Here is a 16656-nt window from a genome sequence, read left to right on the forward strand (position 1 = left end):
GATTGGATGTCTATCACCGTCTATCTCGGGCGAACTTCAAACAATCATATAAACAGACCATATAACGTAGTCAAACTCTTGCTGAAGCCAGTCGGAGACTGAGATCAGGTCTATCTGTCCTTTGCTCGTCTTTCAAAGAAGATTCACTTGTTCAGATATAACTGAAGCTAGCAGCATCTACGGTAACTGTATGGGAGTCGCCATTGTTGTAATGTACAGTAACTTCTCTCTGCGTCACACCTAGGACCACCCTTGTATTTGCCAGTACTTCCTCAATAAACCTAAAATGACACTCACTGACCCCAAGGTGGCACTGTAATAATGAGTTTACATTTTGACAATTATCTCAAAAATGGCTTGGCCCAGAGTCAAAATTCTTTCATCATTTTAATCTCTCAAATCTTCCGCATCTTTCCCCCATTAGACTTATGCTGTCAAATTTTGTGATTTTTTTTCTCTTGATTTTCTCAAAATCCCAAATTTTACATCTCATCAGAAACTGCTGGGAAGAAATGTACAAAGTCTCTTTCTGCTAGAAAGCATCCCATCAGTTTACTATACTGGACAGGCGGGAGCGGCTGTGCCTCAGGTGGTAGAGCGTTTAGTTTGATTCCAGACCCAGTCCAGCCGATACTAAACCCCAAGTTTATCTCAATGGCTGTGCCGTCAATGTGTGAGCCTAATATCATCATGAGCGCTTTGGATATGAAGTGCTGTATCGCTCTTGATTAGCAGGTTGGCACCTTGCATGGCAACCTCTGCCGTCAGTGTATGAATATGTGTGTGAATGTGAGTGTTGTGAGTGATCAGTAGACCAGAAAAGTGCTCCAATCCATTTATCAAATCCAGGATTAGATTGTTTATATGGTAATTTTGGTGGTCTCTGGCTGTGTAGCTCTTTTTTGGGTCTATTTTTGGGGCGTGTTTTGTCATTTTATTTGAGAATGAGAGCCACTCAGTGACAGACGTTCAGCGGTGCAGTACACACACTGAACCAAAGAACAAGTGAGAGGAAAAACAGCTGTAGAGCCAGTGTATTTTCACATTTCACTGCAGTGATTCCCAGAGGCTGCAAACAAGACTCTAACTCCGGGGAAGATGGGGACACAGCAGGGACAGCCAGCGACAAGAGAGTAGAGGCATGAAGCGGGTAGAGGAATGAGGAAGGTCGGGGGCATCAGAGAGGCAGGAACAGCACGTAGAGCCAGAGTATTTTCACTTCTACCTCTATTAGATGGTTAGACACTAGAGTTGGTGATTGTTGGAACAGTGGAAATACTAGTTTGAATCAAGAGTGTTTTAAGTTTGCTTACATTTCACATTTGAACCAGTACCAGTAAGTCCAAACATCTCTCACTGCTGCAGTGCTTGCATACTGTAATATTTCCCCATAAATAGTATGCAATTCACATACTATTGGTTTCAACAACCTCCAGACATCGTAGCCTAAATCAGGATACCGAAACTAACCAGGGCATCTTGGGATCTTCCCACTTACATTCATGATTTTGCATAGACGTGCTAACGTAATAATAACCTATTATTGGGAATCACAAGAAAGTTTCAGAGTGACAGAGACACAGAACGTCCCTGTAACCATAGTAACTTTCCTCTTTTCATGCTGTTATAAATTAGTTTTTCACTGTGTGAGAAAATGGACTTGGTGGCGTGACAAATGCATGACTAACACTAGTAAAAATGCTAAGCTAACGTCAACGAAGATAGTGAAAAAAGCCCAATTATCTCCAACAACAACTTATCCAACTAGCTAAATACTACTGTTACTAATTACCTGAAGATGTCGATGCCTGATTTAAAGTTTCGTCATACATGAATGGTTTTTGAACATTGGCTGCGGCTGCTGCGAGTGACTTTGCTTTCAGGCTCTGAGAAACTGTAACGTTACAATCTTCGCCCTTTAGATGTAGTTTGTGTTTGACCAGATGCTGTCTGGGCCAGCTTTGCATTTTACATTACGAAATCTGGGTACCCTGACTCACTGACATATACAAGCTGCAGGGTTACGTTACGTTAGTGTAACATTAGTCTGGGTCTCTCTCTTTCTTTCTTTCTCTTTATACTGAAACTTATTCTCTCACCCAGAAGCGCACTCAGCTCCCAGGCACAGATTGATTTAATGTGAAGCAGTACTCTGTAGTACTGACGTAATTCAGTTGGTACCTTTAAAAGTACAGAGTTTGGTACTCAACCCTCGCATATGCCATGGAAACAACCGTAAAACAGTATACATGACACAAAAGGAAGGATGTTTTTTTTGTAAGAACGTGTAGGGAAGAAGTTAGTTTATGTTGTCATGTGATTTTTGTTAATATACATTTTTAATTGTTTACTTTTTGTTTGTACATTTCTTGTTCAGTCTGAACTGTACTGAGTCTAACTGAATAGGTGTGGGCTCCAGTCAGGGCTTTGTGTATTTGTACGCATGTGTGCGAGTGTCTGCTACCACTCTGTTGGAGCACTGTGTGTGTCATTGATTGACCAGCAGTTATTCCCTGAAGCCTACGGTGTGGAGAGATGATTGACAGGTTTGGATTAGCAGCTCAAAACCCCACTGCTCTTTCGTGGGTTTACTCTGTTGGTTAACACCACACATCGGTGGGGAAACAGGCATGCACACACACATGCACACACACACACACACAAACACACACACACACGCACGTAAATGCTTGCAAGCAGGTGCGTACAGACACACCCACACCCACACACGGACACACATACAGAACTGAAGTACATTGCGAGTCCTGGGCAGTGGAAGTTTTTAAAGCTATTACCGGCTGTCAGTATTCAGTGGAACCTGTCCATTAAACAAGCAGCTTGCAACAGCCCTAATGAATGATCTGACAAGTTTGGAAATGGAGACCAGACCTGCAGAGTACAGAAAACAAAAATCATGCCAAATGATTTTGCAATAGTGAAAACAAAATTAGATGTATAACAATCATTGTTAAAGTCCAAAAATATTTTTTTAACAGTCCTATTGAAACATTGTTTGCTGTCATCACTGGCGTCTTTTTCAGTGAAATATTGAGATTAAGGCATTTTAAATGTTGTACAGTATGACTACTGCACATCTAAATACAATTATGAGTACCTTTGTTGTCTTTATAAAATATTTAGTACCAGAAGTAACATATCTCAGTGGGCTAAAGCACAAGCACACACTAATTGCAACCAAAGTCCATATTTCACTCAAAGCATGGTCAAAATCATCTAATTTATAAACCTAATATGATGCAATTATATAACAACACTGAAATGTTTAATTTTGTCGAAGTATTGTTAACAGTGTTAGTTAGACATGCAACAGTACAAATATAATCCAGTTTGGTTTGATTTACAATATTTGAGTCGATGTTTTTTGTTTTAGCAAATTACCTGTACACAATAAAGTGAGCAGACAATTCACTTCACTTTGTGTGTAAATGCAGCTTGCTCCCTGAACTGCAAAAAAATGCATAAACTTTCTGTCTTAATTGAGACATACAACACTGCGTGCCTAGTTTCTTTCCTTGATGACATCTATGAAAGATGTGGCAGGTGAGCAAAGGACGCAAGTGAGGCAGCGTCCATCCCCAAGTCACAGAATAGTTTACAGCCCATCCCAGGATAGTATCACTTTTCCTTCCTCCTCACTCTCCATTCCTCGACCACACTGAGGAATTCTTTTCCTCATGGAGGTGGAAAGTTTATGATCACCAGCCGCATGATCAAATGTACTTCTTGGATACAGTGAAGACTCTATATCTGGACCTAACTGCAGAAGAAGGGATAGATCAGGGATGCAAAAAGATTCTCTCCCAGGTGTACTGGACTAGTTTTGTATTGCATTACTGGATTTTCTTTAGTTTCATCATGTGCTTTGAATTGAAAGAGGCAAAATAAATAAATCCTATTGAAGCATATTACAGCTTTTCATTCATCTATCATCGACAAGTAGCACAATCCATGGAATAAAGAAGTGCCTTTCTTTTTGTGCATTTTGGTTGTGAGATTAACCATTATGCTGAGCTGTGTGTCTGTAAAGAGAACTTCCCAATTGTAACTAAAACTGTTTTGTTTGTTTGTATTGTGTGTGGCGTTTTTGTTAAGCAGACAAGACACCAAGGATATAATAGGAAAATATACAGCTTAGCCTCTTATGTGTGTTTTTATTGTGTTTCAGTTCCGCTATAAAAGACGTGTCTACACCCAGACTCATCTGGATGAAAAGCAGCTGTCTAAGCTCCACACCAAGGTAAGAGTCAACGGTGCACTCGGTCACCCTGGCATTCGAAGATGTTATGCTTTGTGCAACCTTTCATGGTGGCTATATGTGTTTATTGGTTGATGCATGCGTAATTGTACTCCCTTTAGGTCAAGAGCCTTGAATAAGGATGATGTGTGCTCCTAAACAAGGCTTAAACTACATATTTTTCTTTGTGTGCTGCTATAGCATGTTAAAATTAACAGATAGATTAAAGGCATCATGTTTCTACTTATTTCCAATCATGTGTAATTTCTTTTGTCAAAATACTCAGCAGTTAGAGCATTCTTTTTAATGGCCAACAGGGCTGCAAAATATTACGGGTTCAGGAGAACAGGTTCCACTGGGTGTGAATAAAAAGTGCATTTGTGTTGACTGTAATGGAGAAATTACCCTACTTCTCACTTGATTTATTTTCTCAGTAAATGGTTTCCTAATGAGTTTACAGTCTCAATTGCTAGTTTTGTGTCTTCTTTCATACAGTATGATGTTTATTTAGTAAGTTATGTTCTCATTGAGAGTAAAATAGACAATAAAGCAGGGTATGCTTTAGGGTGTGTCTATCTTGTGATTGAAGTCATTCTCAGTGAGTCCGTCCATGTGTAACGCACAGGCTCTCTTTTTGTCTCTCTCTCACATACAAGCACCACACACACAGAGATGCATCCTTCACATCAGTGAATTTTAGCAAAATTGTAGCCTGCTGTCTTTTTTAGCCTAGTTGTGGCTGAACTGTTCTAAGTTCCCAGTTACTTGATTTAACCTATTTCATCACGCCGCAAGCAGTGACCAGCTGAGCTGACCACTGGATGTGTTTGTTGCTGGAATGCACAGCACCGTTTTATGTGTGTTTAAGAGAGAGAGGGGGAGAAAGGGAGGAAGGTGAACTATTGCACGCAATGTTTCTGAAATGTATTAACAACAAAAAACATTTTTGACTAGAAAGTGGACGAAAAAAAGGTTTTGAGTTGTCATCAACGAAAACTAAAGTAAAACTACTAAGGATAACAATGACTAAAGTGTGATTAAAACAAAAAAGTTGCTTAAATTAACAGCAAAAAAAAAAAAAACAGACCCAAAGAGGTAACACTGGCAGACGGTGGTCAAGGGCAGGCAGGTGGTCACAAACACAGATCCAGAGAGACAGAATAGGGCAAAGACTGGCACAGTAGGACTATTTAGCAATCTAGACAATCTGGCGGTGTGTCAATACAGGTGGGCACTGCATACTATGACTAGTGAAGTAATGAGGAAGAAGTGTGCAAGCAGGTGACTAATCATCGTATCAAACGGGAACTCAGTGGGGACGACTAGTGGACAGATGAATAATGGCAGGTAGATGTTAAATCACAGTAGATGTTAGTAAGTAGAACAGATAAGGTAGAGCAGATGAAACTATAGTGTGTGTGTGTGTGTGTGTGTTTGTTTGTGTGTGATCTGTGAGGCAGACAGCAGAGAGAATTGAATGCATTTACATCGAACCCCATCAGAGGGCAGGAGATTTACACTCAAACAGACGCATAACAGTGTGTTTTTATCTGAGAGAGAGAGAGAGAGAGAGAGAGAGAGAGAGAGAGAGAGAGAGAGAGAGAGCAATAGTGGAGAGTTGCTGGATAGAAATTGTAGGATTGCAGGTTTGATCATGTATGCATGCATGCATCAGTCTGTTTGTTTCACCTTTATTATTGTGAAGCTCAACTTAACTTAGAAAATAACATTGTAGTTTTTCAGTGTGTGCTTATTTGTCATCAAATACTATTGAAACACGCTGCCTTACATAATAATCTGATGAATAAAATACAAAAAAGTAAGACAACAAAGTAAGTTGCTATCACCCCTTACGTGTGACTAATGCTGTTAGATGTGCTATTCTTGTAGTTTGTATACTAATGCTGGGGAGAACTGTTTAATGACTTTGTAGTGAGCTTCATACACAGATGGGTGACAATTTAAAGGAAAAAACAATACAAACCTCCTAGTTTCTGGAACCCCCTCCATTCTCCCATAGATTTTCAATTGACATCAAATCACGCTCATTCTCATTAAACCAATAAATGACCCCTTTAATTTGTTACCAATCTGTATTCCACATGAGAAGCTTTGATTATATTTGTTTATACTTGTTAACATAGTTTGAGGAACTAAACCATAGTAAATATACGATCAAGTCCAATCAGTGTTATCACGGTATTGTTAAAATGTGCTGAAAACTTTTCAAAAATGTTGACACACGCACACACACATTGCACTATGTTGTACTACACTATAGTACACTATAGTGTTTGTTCTTTTGGCATATTTTTACAATCAATTCAATGACAGATTTGAGGGAAACACTGTGTGCAATGGGCTGCAGACACACAACGCATACACCAGCAGAACAACGGATAGTGTTTGCACAAGAGTAGGTTATACTGAAAGCTTCAGTTTACATTATTGTCAAGCTATTAGCAAGTTAGACAGATAAACCATGACATTTTCCCCGATTCTGAAGTCCCCACATCAATCATTGTGACATCAACCTTGGGTTGTGGACTACTGTTTCAGATTCAGCAGTCGTGACTGCGAGTTGTACTTTTTTACCTTTGTATGTTTCTTTGTCTGTTTCTCAGCTTTCAATGTAAAGAGCAGACAGCACTTCAGAACTATCAGTCTGGTCCAGGTCATTGAAAAATACTATTCTATATACAATAAATGAACAGAGTTGTGGCCACAGGCATGGTTTTTGCAGATATGTGGCATATATTAGGGCCTTTTTTTTTGTCTGGGTCCAGATCCTAGTGAGGGACTTTTCAACATTTAGTTTAACATTTGGGAAGTAGAGGCTAAAATGTGGCCTTCTAAGAAATAGTGAATGAGAGGGAGATGCAGTAAAGCAGTGATGAGAAGGATGAGTCATGCTATCAAATATTGTTTCTTGTCTAACCAGTCTGGTGTGAGCTGCTGCCGTCTGCTACTGTGCTACATTGCTATGACAAAATATATGAGTGGTACTCAGTTGACATACTCAGCCAAGATCAGTTTCTGCTCAGCTGCAATTTAGGTGGTAATTTCACACAATAAATCATCTACAAAGAGGGAATTTTTCGTGATTGGCCTGCCCTGCCTTGGAACTGTTGAAAAATGAAAAAAAAGAGTGTGATTCTCCGAGCCACTTACGCTTTGTCACTGAACAGACACCTGAATGTGTGAATGGTCTATGAAAGCTACCATGGTGTTTGAGCTACGTATTTTTTTTTTCTTAAGCAAAGAGTAATCCAGGACAGCTGTGTTACTGGACAGAATGGATAGTAATTTGGCAAAACAAGCTCCAGAAGCAGCCACAGGAAATTGTTGTTTTCCTTTGTTTCTAATCTGCATGCATCTGAACACAGAAGCAGGTGTTTCTGTGTGTTTGTAAAAATATTTTGTACAGATTTACATTATGAATGATTGCAATTACTATACAACTTGGCTACTTATACTTTTTCGTCAATGAAATGAATGTAGAAGGAATGCATGTCATACTATCCAATTCCATGGTCATGTCCAAGTTAGATAGTAGTTGGCCCTGACTTCAGTATGTTTGCTGTACTATGGAAGAACGGATATGCTTAATATATGCAGATGTATGAAATGTTTCCCCTTAAAATACTTTGCACACTTTACACACAAAACTCTGACGTAAGTGGTATATTAATTATTTGTAGTAATGGTAGTAGTATGCTAATTATTCAGGCATTAATGTTAAAGGCTTTTTACAGGTCTCTCTGTCTGTGCAGTAGTAATAAAAAAATATTCGCTTGGGCTTACATTAGCAAAGATAAGCTTTAAGCATCTGATGTCACAAAGTAATGTAACATTGATGTTTTCCCCTCGTACTCTTTTTTCTGAATGACAAATATGGGAAAGAGGAATATCCTGTTATGGGTGATGCCTTGGCAATTACCGTTTTCACTATTCTTCCTGTAGCCAGCTGCCCTGTTAGGGAGAGGTCAAGCATTAGCCTACTTTGCTGGTATGGTGCTCATTAGCTGCAGGCTAAAGTTTAAAACGAGGTCAAAATTGATAGGATTTTGCTATTCTTTTTTTTTTCCCTCTTCACCAGACCCAACCAGACCTCCTCACCCGACACTGTCCTGGTTATCCGTGCAAAGTGGAAATTGAATGAAAATGGTCGAGTCCCTTTTTCTTTAATAATCATTAATCATTCAATTTCATAATTTAATCATTTAAGCAAATTGCATATCCAGTCACTAGCAGGATCTATGATTTAAAATAAGGTTCTGTGGGCTTGTACACTTCTTTGCCACCCATGACTTTGTAACGGATGGATTGCAGGAGACCCATATTCCACCAAATGAATGAATAGTTCCTCACAAGATCACCTCCCTCTTCCTGTCTAGTAACATTGCAGAGGATTGTGGCAAAACGGGCTTCCATACAACAACAAAGCTAACGCAGTATGAAGCGATGTAGCTATAGAAAACAGTTACAGGCTTCCAATCTATGACTCTTGTTATTTAATTGGCTACAAATGAGGCTTAATGTTCACAGTTTCCCCTAATGTAGCAGTAGCCACATGCTGTGCAACATGCTAAAGCAAAGTTTAATTAAATTAAATTCAGTGTTTTTTGTATAGTGCCAATTTATAACAAAGTTACCTCAGGACACTTATAGAGCAGGTCCAGGCTGTAGTCATTATTCAGCAGGCTGAACAACAAATTTAACACTAAATCAACATACAACATGGCATGTACAGCTTCCAAGTTTAAAGTTGGGTCACGGACAGCCGGATACATTATCGATCCATCATTGAGCTTGAACAGTTCGCCCTCATTAAGAAAGCAGTCTGTATTAGTAAAATTTACACACAAGTTGCCATCAAAAATAAACTATACACTCAGCTCTTCTGTCCTCTGAGGCTGGGGGCCAATGTAGTGATTTTTGCTTGTTTTTATTTGACATTGAGTCAGTTAGCTTGGAGATGAATAAATTTTTCACTATTAAACCATATGATTACAGAAAAGAACCACATTTGTTGAGTAAGATGTATTTGAATATTATTGCCATACATGATGTAATTTCTAACAATATATACAACATAACACCGCCCCTGAAATTAATGGCTTAGAAAAATAACTTCCAAAAAAACGTATTGACCAACCAATCAACTAACTGACCAAAGGTGTCAGCCCTTTATAAGATGATAGAAAAATAGGTATGCTGTATATATAATTATGAATGAAAGCCCTGGGCATCCTGGCCGTAGAGATGGCTAAGGAGGGGGTGGGTTGGAAGAAAGTAAAGAGGCATATACAGTAGTGGAGAGCATTTAGTAACGCTCTATTTGGTAATGTGGTCACGAACACCACAGAGCACACTGCCAGAGCAAGGGCATTTCATATGTGCTAAAATCATAAACCAGTTGAGAAATCACACACAATATCAAAATATGAAATGCGGTTACTATCTAGATAAAATGATTCTCCAGTATGATTCACAAGCTAAACCAGTGTTCACATCATGCCAACCTTTAGTTGTGTAGATTTATGCCCCATAAACATATTGCAGAAAAATGCTATTCCTCCTACACTGAGGTTTTCTATTGCCTAGCGTATGGTATTTCTGAATGAGAATTCCTGCATTATTTTCAATTTACAATGACACTACACACAGTAGTAGCTCATTGTGGGTGTGATATTGTTCTGAGACGCTAGATCCCACAGAGCATTTGTACGGTGCCTAAACCCTCCTATCAGTACAATGTTATTGTAACTGCAGCCACCATGAAATTTTATGTGGGATACTTTTGCATAATACACACACAAGCACACAAGCACACACATACACAGGGGAATCCCTCACATACAAAGGTTCCGTTATGGATAGACTCACAAGCTTGTCTGTAAACTCTCAACAGAGACTGAGGACTTTCTCTCAGCTTTCCATGCTATAACTGGGTAGAAACGGTGAGAGAGTTGCATTGCAGAACCAACACAAAGTCTTTAGGGTGGAGACATAGCTGTGACATGCATTTCAACAATATATTTTCCCAGTTGTAGAGATGGCTCAGCTGAGGTTGTGTGTGTTGTTTTGTAATTGAAAATATTGTATATGTCTGTCAATGTGTTAATGTGTGAAGGTGTGCCTCCTGTGCATGCACACATACTGTGCTGTATGTGTGTGGTGTAGTGTAAGTGAGGTTATTTGCACAAACAATTTGTGGATTTAAGTTTAACCTTTTTTTTTGTATGGGACACTAAGATACAAAAACATAAGCATTAGTCAATGGTCACAAAGCTCCCGCTGTTATGTTACACTTCGTTTAGCACATTCCCACCCTACAGTATTTCCATATCTGTTAGTTTTCCCTTCCTTATGCCCGTTCTTTTCTTTATTTCTTCTCACTTTGGATATACATATTTTCCCCTCGCTTCTACACCCCACCCGCTCTCCTCTCTCATTTTGTCTTTCGGTTTTTGCTCCCTCTATCTTACGCTTTCTCTCCTCCCTGTATTTTCCCTCCCTATTCTCTAGCTCTCTCTTTCCCCACCCTCTCTCTGTTCTCTCCAGCATCCTGCAAAATCACCCCTTACCATCTCTCCGTCTCTCTGTGCATGTACAGGAGTCGTGTGTGCGTCCGTGCTGGGGTGAGTGTTTGTGTTAGTGACCATGTGACTGTGCATGTGCTACTTTGACAAGACCAGAGGTAGTGAAGGAGAAGGAGAGGGAGAACAAGAGGAGACGTGGAGGAGGGGGACTGGATATGGCCATGTGGATGATGTTTTGGCATTGGGATTGTAGCTGACCTACGGGAGTGAGTGTGTGTGTGTGACTGGAAGTGTGTCCTTGTGTGTGTGTGAGATGGGATCTGCTCTGGGCAGAAGACAAGCAGCCAGAAGCAAGGAAAGAAAAACTAAAGAAGCCAGGAGGGCCAGACTGAATAGTAAGGTACCCCAATTGCTTTCATCATCTCTTTTATTTAATTTTATCATTATCTTTGGTGTATACATGTCTTTTTCTTCCTCTGTCTCTCTGTTTTTCATACTTTCTATCTCCAATTATTCGCAAACACTCCCCAACCCATCCCTGTCTACCTGTCTATGCTCTCTCTATCTTTCTCTCTCTGGCTTTCGTTCTGTTGTTATGCTCTGCTGCATGTTGGCTGTGTGAAGAGCTGGTGCAGTCTTGTCTGAAACCCTGACAGAATGCTAATGTTTCTCTCTGCACTGGTTCAGTTACTAACCATAGGCTTGCATCATTGTGTGTGCATGTGTTTGTGCATATGTGTGTATGCCTGATATGTCAGAGCATGTGTGGATTTTTGTGTCTAGCTATGGCTAGTGTGAGTGGTTGTGGTTTGCCTTTGGATCTCTGAGTATGTAAGGCAAACATATTTGTGTGTGTGTGTGTGTGTGTGTGTGTGTGTGTGTGTGTGTGTGTGTCTGTCTGTCTATGGGCAAACATCCCTGTATGCAAGTGTGTGTGTGTGTGTGTGTGTGTGTGTGTGTGTGTGTGTGTGTGTGTGTGTGTGTGTGCGTGCGTGTGCTCGCACATGCTAGTGCACGTGTGTCTGAAAAGGTGTTTCTGCATGCACATGACAATGTGTCTGTTAGGATCTGCCAGGGGAGCTCTCCAGGATAGAACTTGCCTTCTGGTCACTGTCTTTTATGATAATGCTCTGCTTGTGTCATATTGCTGTCATATTGATGCTTTCTGATGGAGACAGCACTGTGTGTCTGTTTGTGTCAGAGATAGACAAAGCTGTAAAGAGCTGAAAAGACTGGGGCACAGTGGGTAAACTTGTTATGCTAAGTAACTGCCACACACAATATTTTTTGTGAACCTCTGCTGAGAGTCTCAGAGCTGTCAGTCTCAGTCAGTGAGGGCTTAGCAGGTGGCAGCTGTCAACAGGACACCCTGCGGGCAGCTTGACCTGAGCTACTGCACAAATGGGCAGTCCGACCTACTCTACAAAATATCCAACACAAACATGTCTTCTATGATCCAGTAGGTCAGATACTCATACAGTATGTATGGAATCTATGGAATCTATGGGGGGGTTGTAACTTTTTCATATGCATACAAAGACAGTGTACTATAAGTAATGGGTATTAAAACTACACCATACTCTAACGTTCGATTTGTGTTATTTTGTTTTGTCTGTGTCTGTGAGAGAGGGAGAGGGAGAGATAGAGAGAGAGAGGAAGTGATTAGACAGATTATAAAGAAGGAATTGATTTAGTTGTATTCAGTATCCTCGGAAACCAGGCCATGTAGAAACTGTAGCCCCAGGCTCTTCATAATACACCCCAGTAAGCTCTATGTGAGTGTCTGCTTGTAGGTACCACTAATGTAAAAAATTTTGGACTCTGCTTTTTTGATTAAAGTTCAGTATTATGTCAGTGCAGTAGAAGATAGTGGGAAATTTGTTGTCGATAGCTCTTCAGATTGTGTCATGAATCCAGTACTGCATTGCCATCCAGAAATCAGCTGCTGACATTAGATAAAGTTAAGTTAGCCAACCTTTGAAATATATTAGAAGGTGTGGTCCGTGACTACGTAGCAAACTGAAACTGAATAATACAGGAAATGCAAAAGTTATTTCAAAATTGTATTGTAATGTATTGTGATAGTATTATGTTTCAAATGAATTTATTTCATTTAAAAAAAAATATTTCATAGATTCTTCCATGTACCACCATAGTTTGAGAACCAGTGTTATGGAGGATACACCTCCACATTCCCCACTCTGTGTATTATGGAACATACTGTACAGACATTTCTGTGGGAGATGACAATTATGCACTTCCCTACACTGTTAGAATGAAAATGTATGTTATTTTCCTGTTTACAGGAAGACAATTTAGCCACCCTAGAGCTCCACATACTCTGCAAAAATATTTGTTTCTGTTTGCATCTGAAATCTAAAGTGAAATTTTGGACACAGCTGATCATCACTGTTGTTTTTCACCAAAAAGTGGATGTATCATTTTCCCTCCCTCCATCCCTCCATCCATCCATCCATCCACCCGTTTAACTGAACTGGAGCAGGACTTGCCGTTTGGTCTTGATGATGTTACACCTCATTGTGCAAGTTCATTTCACAATAAAAAAAATAACACATTGTATAGCTCTTGCTCCATACAGTACAACATCCCACTAGCAGGAGACCCCATCATTCTAGGTCAGGCAGTATGAATAGATGACTGTAGAATAGGACGCCAGAGGCATAACGTACAATAGAGTTTCTAATAATCATATGGCTGAATAAGTACACTACCCACATACCCCCTGTCTCAGCCTGGAGCCTGCTGGCTGCCCTCTTAGCCTGGCCTGTTTGGAGTCAAGGTTTAAATGTAGAGGAGGAGGATTTTTGCTATATATGCAGCTGTACTTTATAATATAACTTAAGTTTTACTAGGATGAGCTCCAGTTCACCTTTGGACTGTTTAGTTGTGATTTATCCTCTGGCTGTGTCCCCTACTGTCTGCCTGCCTGTGTCCTGGTGTCAGTTTGTGTGTCTGTCTAGAAGCACATGACTGGAACTGATTCAGCTCTTTCTTTCTCTAGTCCCTTTGATTCTGATGACAGCATGCATTCCCCTCATCCTCCCTGACCGCTCTGCTTACAAACACAAATGCACAAAAACACATAGTCATGCACACACAACAATAGAGCTCTGTTGTCATATTTCATGTCATAGAATTTATGGACTAAATAACCTTCTGCGTCCTGACTTTTAGTCATTACTCAACCCAAAATCTATCTTTTGAGATCCATCACCCCATATCGAAATGGTTGCTGTGAAAAAAAACCGTATATAATCCAAAAATGTTTGCATGAGCAGTGTTTTTCCAGGCCACAGACACCCAGTTTTTAATAGTATAATTATTTAAATATTGAAATTTGAAATTTTTCTGTAGGCCAGATGGGAAGCTGCAGGACGCCAGTTGAAGACCCCTGCCACTTGTTCTAACTTCCATGATAACAGGCCACATTTTGAGCTCACTCAACATATTAGGCTCTGTTTTCATTACGCATTCAATTTCATCTTGCCGTACATGATGTGCAGCAAACCTTAGTCAAGTGTGCCCTGCCCAGTATGGGGGAGTGGGGGGGTGCCAAGTGCACTTTTGGTACTTTGAGTCCACCTGCCACCTGCCGCACCTGTGCTGCACTTGGATACGGGGTGGGATCAGTAAGAATATATTTTCATACATTATAAGTGGACGTGATAAGAGGCTGCTAAAATGCTTAAATCATGCCTTTCATCACCTTTAAATACAGGGCTATCCTTGTCAGGGACACAATGACAGTAAGGGAATCTTGTGGAGAGTTATCCTCAGAGAATTGTTGTCTGGGACTTGTAGGTTTCAAATATGAATACATCTGCTACATCTACAGCTCAAATACTTTGCCCAGAGCAGATGATGACTCTTTTTAAGTTGAATTCACTTTTCTAGACATGTTGAAGATACTTTGGTCATCTGTGTGCAATGGTGTGCAATTTTATTTGTCATCACAATCCATACAATAACCATCTGGAAATAAATACCATCACAGTAGCATAAATAAAATGAAAATAGAACAAAAAATGCGGTATAGTTTTTTCATGTTATTTTTTTTTATCCAGTTAAATTTAGTAACATTTTACGGAAGCGCATTGCATCCACTGGATAAAAAAAAATTTGACACCATATCTCGTAATTACGAGATCCTGATCTCGCTTTCCGCCTCAACAATCCTAATGACTTGAGATGCCTGCGCAGTGTTGACATACTAATATTAATACCATACTCATTTTTAAGAAACATCAGTATTTCCCAGTGTCTCAAACCGACAAGGTAGTAATAGCAGATTAACTGCGATAGTGCCATCACTGCCACTGAGAGAGGATTTACAGACGTTTCCTTTTTCTTTATCTTATCTCGTAATTACGAGATCTTTTCTCATAATTAGAAAAGCATCTATATCATTATCTATCACATCATATTGGTCATTATAGCCACACATCTACCTGTACTGGAATTAAAAATGAGGAGCTCCATTTAGTTTGTTTAAAACAAAGATATGACACACATAGCAATTTCCCTGGTTATCCGGTGTTTTCTATGAGTGGCAGGAATGGTTCTGAGGACGTTATTAACCAAGAGAGAAGTTTTACTAGTTTGATGTACACATAAGCACAGTGATTCCTGTCATTGTTTTGCAACAGTCTGGTTTTTATTACATTTTAACCAGTAAATCTGCTGTTGGGACTTGACAGTGTACTCCATCACTGCAGTTAGACACAACAAATAACTGCTACCTTCAGATGGCTGTAAAGAGTCACGAAAGTAAAGGAAAGGCCATCAGTATTGGCTACCTACTAGCTGTCAGGGAAAACAGAGCATCTTTATTGTGGCTCGAAATAAGACTACATGTCCGCTAGTGGAAAAACGCAGAATAAAGGGGAAACACGAACAAAATATGAAAAGGGGTGTTTATTTTAGGTGTGATATGACCAAATAATGCAACCAAAATAATATGGAACACTGCACTATCAATGTGCTCTGAGCAGGTGGGTAGCAAACCATGCAAGATGTACTCATTCTTGGTGCCAAAATTACATTGCGCTGCTTGATTGGCATCGCCACACCCTCTACGCCTTTCCTCCCACTGGGGCGCATGGCGAGTCACCAAGATATCAAACCAGTGCAGTAATAGAGATAACCCTGGTGCACCCCAGGAAAATGCCAGTTCGCCAATGCATTCCGTGCCCTGCACCAACAAAAATAGAGCTTGTATATGTTGAATGGGGTATGACTGCGACAACGCCCATGAATGGTCTGCCTTTCATAGAGATCTTGCCTGTGTCTCTGTGTGATCATTAACACAGGTCTACACATTCACATTTGTGTGTAGCTGTTTATGCATGCCTCCTTTTTTTGCATTAATGGGCTTGCAAATAAGACAGAGCTCATTGTACAGATGGAAGAGACAATGCTGGACAAAGCCAGCTGTCAATGTGACCAGGAAGGTGGGTGGAATTGGTTGAGCGTACAGCAGAAAGTATTCGGGGGTCCACAAAACAATAAGCTCTGCATGTTTTTGAGTGTGTTGATGACTGGGAAAGAGGTTGTGGCTTTGCATGCTTTGTTCCGGCCTTTAGCCAACCCTGTCAGAGCTAGCTCAGGCTCTCTCGCCTGCCCAAACTGTAGTTCATCAAGAGCAATACCAGATATTATACAGAGCTAAAACACTTTACTCCAGTGCTTCTGAAAAGGATTACTCAGGAGACACCATGCTGCTACGCTCTGAGAGAGCTACCAGGAGCCGGGCCACAGAGGTTAGACACAACACACTTCTGCTAAAATGAGATCAACAGTTAATGCAAGTAGCCTTCTGACACTGTTTAGATCTGT

At 40.2% G+C, this 16656-nt stretch overlaps 1 protein-coding gene across 14 annotated transcripts in view; it reads left to right on the top strand.

The window, feature by feature from the left end:
- shank3a (SH3 and multiple ankyrin repeat domains 3a) overlaps nucleotides 1-16656 on the top strand; it is a 195524-nt gene that overhangs the window by 74861 nt on the left and 104007 nt on the right. For 12 of the 14 annotated variants that reach the window (XR_007881177.1, XR_007881179.1, XR_007881178.1 and 9 more), the window contains exon 4: nucleotides 4187-4258. Coding sequence is in view for 9 of the 14 variants with exons in the window: in XM_051381372.1 (XP_051237332.1) it covers nucleotides 4187-4258 (72 nt within the window). In the remaining 5 variants the exon portion in view is untranslated. Of the gene's footprint in view, nucleotides 1-4186; nucleotides 4259-10821; nucleotides 11201-16656 lie in introns of those variants that run through there. The other 2 variants (XM_051381378.1, XM_051381383.1) reach the window with 2 other exon arrangements.

Source organism: Dicentrarchus labrax, unplaced genomic scaffold (assembly GCF_905237075.1).
Source record: "Dicentrarchus labrax unplaced genomic scaffold, dlabrax2021, whole genome shotgun sequence".
Classification (NCBI taxonomy): Eukaryota; Metazoa; Chordata; class Actinopteri; family Moronidae; genus Dicentrarchus; species Dicentrarchus labrax.